This window comes from Pipistrellus kuhlii, unplaced genomic scaffold (genome assembly GCF_014108245.1).
Source record: "Pipistrellus kuhlii isolate mPipKuh1 unplaced genomic scaffold, mPipKuh1.p scaffold_m20_p_6, whole genome shotgun sequence".
Taxonomy (NCBI): Eukaryota; Metazoa; Chordata; class Mammalia; order Chiroptera; family Vespertilionidae; genus Pipistrellus; species Pipistrellus kuhlii.
In genome coordinates, this window is record NW_023425562.1 from 58470760 (window position 1) to 58480452 (window position 9693).

General features: G+C 47.1%; 1 protein-coding gene across 1 annotated transcript; it reads left to right on the forward strand.

Annotated features, from left to right (window-relative positions):
• Positions 1-5075: 5075 nt before the first annotated feature.
• On the forward strand, positions 5076-9278 carry PRND (prion like protein doppel). The gene is made up of 2 exons (XM_045574605.1): positions 5076-5141; positions 7664-9278. The coding sequence occupies exon 2, from the start codon at positions 7675-7677 to the stop codon at positions 8218-8220; it is 546 nt and encodes a 181-aa protein (XP_045430561.1). The 5' UTR covers positions 5076-5141; positions 7664-7674; the 3' UTR covers positions 8221-9278.
• Positions 9279-9693: the final 415 nt, after the last annotated feature.

The following is a 9693-nucleotide window of genomic DNA, read 5'->3' on the forward strand; positions in this document are numbered from 1 at the left end:
ACATGGCCCAGGACTCAGAATAATGTTCTTGAGTACATAAAATAAATAGCGGTTACACAGGAAAACAAATGCTAAAATATAGCTATCAAAACAGCTCTACACCCATTAGATGTTTTTAAATGCACTAAGTAAGATCTGGTGGACCTACTACCATATTTGCATAATAATTCATGTAAGGGATTTCACCTGGGACAGGGATGTCCAACTTGTCCTGGTTTGCCCCCTATGTTCCCATCTTAGCAGTGAAAATCCCGTGTTCTGGAAGCCCCCTCATTCCTTCGCAAACTGGGACTGCTGGCCACATGCCCATAACGTGACAAGAAAGTCTGTGATCCTAGTGGGTGATGCTCACAGGCACAGCTAAGGCCGGGGAACTCTTCATGGAGCAAAGGCTATATTTCAGGCGGAGGTTAGTGGAAATAAAGATGTGATTTTTTTTATCCTATCCAAGTTCATGTACCTCCCAAATTCTATCCATGGACAGCCCCCTTCCAAGTTAAGAATCCCTGCAATTAAGGGGACAACGTTAGGCCTAATCTCCTCTAATCTTTATCATTGGTTCTTAGCTTTATTATAACTTAGCAAATCATTGTCACTGTTTATTTAAAAATTAAAACAAGTCTTGCCCTGGCTGGGTGACTCAGTTGGTTGGAGCATCGTCTCATACACCAAGAAGGTTTCAGGTTTGATTCCAGGAGTCCAGTCAGAAGCAACCCATCAATGTTTCTCTCTCACATCTCTCTTTCTCTCTCTCTCTCTCTCTCTCTCTCTCTCTCTCTCTCTCTCTCAATCATCAAATAATTAATAAATATATCCTTGGTGATAATTTTTTTAAAAATTAAAAGAAGTTTTGACACTTGAAGAAACCAAGATGATGGCATAGATAATCACCTACACTTGCTGCCTCTCACAACCACATCAGAAACACAACTAAACAGCAGGACAACTACCACCCAGAACTGCAGGAAAACTGGCTACGAGGAACTTCCACAACTAGAGAGGTGAAGAAAACTCATTGAGACTGGTAAGAGGTTCATTGATGCAGAAAGTGCTAGCACCTGGATGTGCTGCTTTTTAAACTGGGAGGGTGATACAAGTTCCTGCTTGCTCTGAATTCCAGTTCCAGGCAAGACTCCAGGGGACCCAGGCACATACGGGGAGAAACTGGACTGACTGGCATCGGGACTGGAATGCGAGGGCAGCTTACTCTTAGAGATGCTCGCAGCAATCATTGTTCCTGCACAAGGGCCCAGGACTTGGAGAACCGGGGACTTCTCCGGTTCAGGGCAGCCATCACTGTTTGCTCCACCCTGATGATTCCCAGAGACCCTGCCCCACCCAATTTACAACCACACCCAAGCTGTGTGCAGTGGCTTTTGCATATGAGTGGCCTTTCCTTTTGCCTAAAATAAACTGCAGCTGGGTCAGAGAGCTCCAGCTAATCCAAAAGAAGGCCCACAGCCTGGAAGCAGCAGCAGCTGCCTTGCTTCATAGCTGGGCTTCGTCTGGGCATTTCCAAACCCCATACAAAGAGGAGGAATCTGCAGATGTCTCTGTAGCTCCTGCTGGGTCGCCCCAGACAGTGGCTGACCTTGCACCTCCTTGGAGAATCAAAAGCCAGTGTACCCAGTGGTCAGAGTGAGACCATCCTGGATTATAAATCTTCACATCCGTAAGAGACACACTCAAGGGGCTGTACATAAGAGGGCAGGGCAGGATGAATAAACTCATTCCACTGTGGGGCAGGGTGGAGTTATACTCCATTTTGTGTAACTTGACCTTAGCCCTCACCCAACCAATCGGGGTCAGCCAAAGCAGTGACATCACCACCGGTGTAAAACCCCTGGGCTTGGCGAAGTTTGTGCTCTCCTCCGCCATGCGGTCTGCGTGAGTGGGACAGAGCCCATGTTAACATGGAAGAGGCTCTTTTGTTAATTGCATCGGATTTGGCTCCCTGCTGATCTTTGGGGATCACAGAATCATGGTACAACAGTACAGTTAGGATATGTGTAGCTTTTTGTGAGAAAAAAAACTTTAAGTATGGCTCTTTGGACAGCTACACAGCTTTCTAATAGGTATTATTTTCCAGAACCCATTTCAATTATTTTTCTACCGTTAGACCAGGAGCTCCATTGGTTGCCTTATCTGTCTCTATGCTCTGCCTTCTTGGGGCACAACACGGCCCCAAGCACATAACAGACTCTTGATAAACCTTCAAAAAACCAAGATATGGTGGGTTCTTCCCACACACTAACCCTTGTGGGTACAGTTTGACATTGTGTGTTAACAATCACTATATTTATTTTATTTATAAATGTTCTCCGAAGGTCTGAGCTCTAATCAAACTGGGAGTGGTATAATAATGACCCTCTCATGCATTCTAGAACTTAGCCTCTTCCTGTTGCTTTTTTGGTTAATCCACATAATTTCCTATTGTTTCTCCATTTCTGCAAAATATATTATAGTCCTTTGCACCATAGAGCACCCAGCCCTGTTGAATCAATCCCATTCTTCCTATTTTCATAAACATGATCAAGATTAAATTATATTCTTAACCCTAGCTGGTTTGCTCAGTGGTTAGAGTGTTGATCCACAGACTGAATGGCCATGGATTCAATTCCAATCAAGGCCATGTACCTCAGTGGCAGGCTCAATCCCCAGCCCAAGTCAGGATGCATGTGGGAGGCAACCAATCAATGTCTTGCTCTCACATCGATGTTTCTCTCTCTGTCTCTTCCCCTTACTTCATCCACTCTCTCTAAATCTCAATGGTAACTATATCCTCGGGTGAGTATTAACAAAGATAAATAAATTATATATTCCTAATATAATTGTTGGTGCCAGAAGACACAATTCAGTGGCCCCTGGCTACTCAGCTCATTTAAAGAGACTAATGTTCTCATACCAATTCCTTGGCTGTTTGTTCTTCTTTGCAGGGCGGATTGGAGCAGGTCTGTACTCCCTGCATCTGCTTAATAGTTTTCTTGCCTCATTTGCAGCTTCCAGAGTTCCTCCTTTCTTCTGAACATTTTCTGTCTTCCTCACTCCTCTGTGCCTCCAAAAACAGCTCTTTGTTCCCCCACAAGAAGAATCTGCAGCCTCATCAGCTCTAAACCAACCTCCCACTGTGCTCTGGGCAAAGTCCTGCTCGGAAAGGGATGGAAAGAAAGGGATGGAGGCAGCTGGGAGGTGATGGTACAGATGGGGACAGACAGGGTGAACAGTACACACAGTTTAGAGCAGGGCAATGGGCCTGCAGGGACAGCCTGCCTCGCTGGGTGGCCTTGGTCCTATCTGGGTCCCATGACCTCACACAGCGTGAAAGCTGGGCTAGAGGATTCTGAGTTCTTTCCAGCTCTGAACATCCCAAACCCTAATTATAACCCTAAACATCTACATAATGAGCAAAATTCTACTGACACTTGTCTCTGGATAGTGAAATGTTGAGATCTTTTTTCTTTGATTTCTGCATTTTGCAAATAGATTATTCTGTTTGCACTATTGTGTTTGTGTTCTCAAGACCAAATATCTGACTCTAGATAAAAATGGTAAAGTGATGTGTTTTCTTGAAGAAAAAAAATGAGATAAAATTTGAGAAGAAAAGGCAGAGGAGACACGAAGGTCCAACTGGAGGCCCCAAATCCAACTGGAGCACAGAAGCTCTGCAAGGGCAGCGTTAGCTGGGGGCTTTCTTACCTCCAGGGTGAAAGTCTTTGTAAACTCTTCTAGCGCCATCTGCTGGTCGATTTAGAATTAATCAATTTGGTTCACAAAAGGGTTTTAAAGTGAATCTAAAGTACATAGATGGAGTCATGTTCAGGCTGACGACCATCTTTTATTTACAGGCAAATCTCCCTCCATGCACACATCCACAATTCACTTTTTATTTCAAGTTGCAATCATGACCATAACAGGGACACCTGAACAAGACCCTTTGTATAAGAGGTGGTAATAACTATCTATGCACAGTCCCTTATACAAGGAGCGATTGATTCCCTAGCTCCCCTCCTGGCTACACTGGGCATCATGTAGAGACAGAGACACTCTGAGGAAACCCGCTCTCAGCCCCCACCATCTTTAAACTATGTTTGTTTCATTGCCACCTATCTCTCCCTGTCCCCTGGGTTGTCACAGGTCTTCAACTCGTTGATGTTTGGACTAATTCAGTGGCTCAAGCTTTCCCACATGACCCCAGCAGCCCAACATGCAAACAAGTCCTCTGATTTGGCTTTCTATCCACCATTAGTCCTGTTTTACCTGCTCCCCAATGCAAGCCCTGCCCCTCACCCTGTGGGTTCTAGCTGAACACTCACTCTCTTCCCACAAAAGGTGGCCCTTTGCTCTGGCTGGTCTAAAGGTGCAGGATGGTATGCATATCCAGCAAGGCCTGTGTAACCACCCTCTGTTGTAGATATTGATGGAAAAGCAGTTTCTTTCTAACTTTTCATTTCCATTCTAGAGGGCACCTCTAAAAGTACCCATCTTAAAAATAGCCTCAGCTGGACAAACACATCCATCCATCTGTCCAGCTGTGACATTCTCATGTAATGAGAACTATATGTTTGATCTCTGTCCTCAGTTCCTGGCTCAAAAGCTTCTACAACCTTGTAACTTCCTGAGTGGCAGGGTTGATAGGAAGGAGCAGCTTTTGTTATAATACTTGGGTTTTTGTCCCCTGTTTCCTGGCACTGTCGGGTTCAGAGAACTTCCAGGTTGGTGAACTCATCCACCTTCTGGGAGGGTGGTGCGCCCCAAACTCTTTGGGGCACCTGTATTTGAAATGTTTCCAGCCCTTGCCTTCTCCACCTCTGCACCTGGCCGTCAATCTGTATTCTTTATAATTAACTGGCAATCGTTTAAAAAAACACATAAATACAATACAAGGCAACTCTCAAGTTTTGCTGAACTTCATCAAGATCTTCCTGTAGAAAGTGATGAGAAGCTCCATCCTTCTCAAGACAAAGGATCTCCCGGGACTCCCCGATTGGTCCTGCAGGGAGGGGAGGCTGCCATATTTGGAGAGAAGCAAAATGCCCCTCCCTCTCCAGCTCCTACTTAGCTGGGAGGGCCTGGCTGCCAAGAGGGTGTGCTCCAGGACAGTGTGGCCATCGCTGCAGGGGCACGTTCCCAGGGAGTCCAAGGTAGGTGGGGAGGCAGAGTCTGTGCATGATTCCATTTCTGTGCTCAGGACTGCTCATTTCCATTCAGACTGCAAACCACGCCATGGTTACTTGACTCCCATCTCCTGGGAGGGATGGGCCCCAGGTCAGGGGACACTTGTGAGAATGGATGGTCATCAGGGGCTGCAGGTCTGTGTTTCGGTGCTGTAACACAATGCTATTGCAGGGTTGGCTGGTTGGGATTTTCTCTTGCGTTTAAGCCCTGGCCTGGAAAGACTAATTTCTTTCTCAAGAGCTCTGTGTTTTTATTTAATGTAATGTGCCTGTAATTGATGTTATTATTCTTATTTAAGATTTCCCTTCCCAAGGAGTAAGGGCTATGACATGGGGCGTGGTCCCTATTTCGAAGGTTAATGAGTGTTTGCTTGAAACTCTTTGGAGAAAGCTGCTCTGAGCTCACTGTGTGTGTGGGGGGGGGGGGGGGGGGACTGAGGGGTGGTGGGTGCTGAGCCGGGTGCATAGGTTGCTGCGGGCACATTCATGCCCACCCTGGGGCAGAGCCAGGTGATGTCTGCACGTTAAGACATGTTAGCAGAGGCTTCTTTGCAGATGCCCTGAAGAGGCCAAAAAAACACTTGGGTTGATTTTCCCTATTTTTCTACATAAGGATCAGTGTCTCACTGGATTTGAATGTTTTAACTGAGGTGTACTAACCACCGTTAGGAATACTGCAAGGGGATGGTGGAGGGTGTGTTAGGAGCTAAGCAAGATAGCTTTCCAACCTCCTCCAGCTCTGGCACTTATGGGCTTACAATAAGCCTCATTTAGGGGACAGCCTCCTCTGAAGTAACTTCCCGCGCCCCTGCTCCCCATGGACAAAGGTCCGGGTGCTGGAATGGCCCAAATGGTTGACCTTGGGAAGTGGGTTTCCACAATAACTATTGTAGTTTCAGGAGCTAGATGCCATGCACTCCCGCATTGCAGGGCTGGAAGGGAGGGCAGTCCATGATGTCATCAGCAGTCCTCCAGATGCCCTGGGGTCACCTCAGCGCTTCCCTGGCCCTCCCCTTCTCACCATCATCCCATTTCCTCTGAAAAGCCTCCCAAGCTCTTTGCTCAGCTCAGGGCCCATTGGCCTGCTCTTCATGCCCAGTTAGAAGCACAAAATCTGAGCACCAGCCCCTCGGGCGATTCAGAAGGGCAGTGGGCATGGTGGGAGCGGTGTTAGAAGGAGCTGTGTTCAAACCTGTGCGGCCATGGCAAATTACCTAATTTCTCTAGTTCCTGGTACAACTTTTATAACAGGGGAATAATATGATACCTTCCCCATGTGAAAAGTAAGGTAGGCAACGTCAGAGGCTGACACAGGATAAGTGTGAAAGAAACCAACTGGGAGAGGCAGATGGGGTCACACTGTCCCTAGAGATGAAACATGAAAGAATTACTCCTGGACATAGAGAGAGACAGGGACCCCACGCATCCCAGCTCTCCCTCCCTCTCCTCTCTCTCTCTCTCTTCCTCTCTCTCTTTTTTTCTCTCCCCCTCCCTCTCTCTTTCTACCTTAAAGGCCTTCGGAATCAGCAGCCAATGACTTTCTTAGAGTAGATGGCAGAAAGTGCCCAAGCCAGTGCCAGCTAAGAGCAATACAGAATAACGAAGGAAGATTTTAAAAAAAAAAACACAGCCCATATAATAGTGTCAGCCATAAAACAACAACAACAATAGTAATAAAAACACAGCCTATTCATTATGTAAGCTGCTCTGATTGGCAGTGTATAGATTCATTTTATGTGTGAACATTGGTTAACAAAGTTTTTTTTGTTTGTTTTTTTGTTTTTGTTTTTAAATACAGTCTATGCCCAGCCCTAGCCAGCTTTGTTCAGTGGATAGAGCATCAGCCTGTGGACTGAAGGGTCCCAGGTTCGATTCTGGCCAAGGGCACATGCCTGGGTTGCAGGCTTGATCCCCAGTAGGGGGCGTGCAGGAAGCAGCCAATCAATGATTCTCTCATCACTGATGTTTCTATCTCTCTCTCCTCCCTTCCTCTCTGAAATCAATAAAGAAATATAAAAATGAATGAATGAATGAATGAATGAATGAATAAAGTCTATTCCCAGAATAGATTCCAGCTCTTCCACTGTCTTCCTTCCAGGGATCCCTTGATTTGAAAAGCTTGGGAACACCAGAGAACACCTATATGTATTCAGTCAGTCAGCACTCACTCACTTTCCCATGCTCATTCAAAGGCTGTGTAATTGCCAGTTGCCGCTTCTTATCTGTCTGAGAAAGCCAGGGTCACACACACCCCCTCCCCCCAGTGGATCTAGTCCCAGGCCAAAGCAAAAAAAAAAAAAAAAAAAAAAAAAAAAAAAAGTGGGACGGGCCTAACCCTGCGCTGCCCAAGCGTGGGAAAACAATTATGCTTCAGGACAGACCTGCATGAGGCAAGGGTGTCACTCCTCTGTTTAAAGTCTCCTCGCGGGAGGGGCCGGGAGCGGGGAGCCGCGCTGGAGGAGTGACCGCCTCCTCCTTTGCCTTTGCAGGTTCTGACACGATGGGGAGGCACCTGGGGGGATGCTGCCTGGCCGTCGTGTGCGTCCTGCTCTGCAGCCAGCTCACCGCGGTGCAGGCGCGCGGCATCAAGCACCGGATCAAGTGGAACCGCAAGGCGCCGCCCAGCAACAGCGCCCAGGTCACCCAGGCCCAGCGGGTGCAGGTGCAGCCGCGCCCAGGCGCCTTCGTCAAGCACGGCCGCAAGCTGGACATCGACTTCGGAGCCGAGGCCAACAGGTACTACGAGGCCAACTACTGGCAGTTCCCGGACGATATCCACTACAACGGCTGCTCCGAGGCCAACGTGACCCGGGAGAAGATCGTCAGCGGCTGCATCAACGCCACCCAGGCCGCCAACCAGGAGGAGCTGTGGCAGGAGAGGCCGGACAACCGGCTGCACCGGCGCATCCTGTGGCGGCTGGTCCGGGAGCTCTGCTCCGTCAAGCGCTGCGATTTCTGGCTGGAAAACGGAGCGGGTCTGTGGGTCACTGTGGACCGGCCCGCCATGCTCTGCCTGCTGGTTTCCGTCTGGTTCATTGTGAAATAAGCCTGGGGGGAGGTGAGCTAAGCGGGCGGGCGAGCAAACCAGAGTCACCCCAATTCTCTGCACCCTTCTCCCCCGCCCCCCCCCCCCCCCCCCGGTCTCCACCCACCCCATGTTCTGAAGGTACCAAAGAGCAGTGATTCCTCAGCGCTTCCGTAACTCTCCCCAGAGTCCACCTGGGCGTCTGCTTGAATTGGATTGTTCGAGTCTCAGTCCCCCGCAGGCTGTCCGAGGGCGCGTTCATCGCTGCATCCTCAGCTCCTGGCGTAGTGCCTGGCACACCGTCTCACACAATAAGTGTTTGGTGAACTAGGAAGGGGGGGGGGGGGCGCATCAGGGACTGTGCCAAGCACTTCGCAATGCTTCCCAACAATTCTCAGAGATAGTGTTATTCCCAGAAGCACAGAAGAAACGGAGGCTTTGAGAGATGAAGTAGCCAGAAAGTGGTAGAACCAGACTTCAACCCTGGCTTGTCTAACCCAGACTGCCCGCTCTAGGCGCTGGGCGCTGGGCTCTGGGCATTCCCAGGGCTGTCCTGTGATCACTGATGGCCCTCAACGCCACATCCAAATGTGTCTCTGAGATGCCAGTGTTAGAAATATGAGAAGACCTGAGCTGATGGCCATGTAGTTTCATACCTTTCTTACATGGAGGTCTCATTTAATTCCTCTAATTATACTACAATGTAACAAAGGGATTAAACTAAAATAGAAATAAAACTAGACAAAAAGCCCAGAGATTATCTTGTAAGGAAACATTGCCAGGCTGATTCCCAGAGCAGACGAGTGCCACACAGGATCTGTCTGTCACATGAAGATTTTTTTTCCCCACAAGAAGGATCTATGTTTGCTGTTCCCATCTCTGAAACAGTCCATGTGTTTAAGAAAATGTTTTTTTAAGTAGCATACTTGCTTTCTAATACTCTCCTGACTCTCTGTGCATGGTTTTAGGGACATCTTTAAGTAGTCTTCCTTCACCCAGGGACTCCACACAATCTCTAGCAGTATTTTTACCACCACCTTGGGGACAGGCCATCGTTTTTGTGAACCACTTATCGCTACGAAAAAATAATTCCTCCTAGCCAAAAAGATTAAAAAGAAACTTTAGGGAGACCTAATAAAGAATTCATCCATGCTGTAAAGTATAGGGGATATAGTCAATAATATTGCAATAACTTTCACAGTGCCAGGTGGGATTTGAAAAATTGGGGACCACTTTGTCAAGGATATGATTGTCTAACCACTATTTTTTATACCTGCAATCCATACAAAATAATGTTGACTGCAAACTGTCATTGAAAAATAAAATTAAGAAGTAATTAACCCATGCCATTAGCAAGAATAGATCCACTACTTCTTAACTGTTTATTAGTTAAAAAAAAAAATATATATATATATATATATATATATATATTGTAAAATATTATTTGCTAATTTTAGCTTAAAGTATATATTTTAAAATTTGAATACAGCTTAA

Excerpts from the sequence above, each read along its gene's own strand:
- PRND (XM_045574605.1), top strand. The coding sequence starts at position 7,675 with ATGGGGAGGCACCTGGGGGGATGCTGCCTGGCCGTCGTGTGCGTCCTG.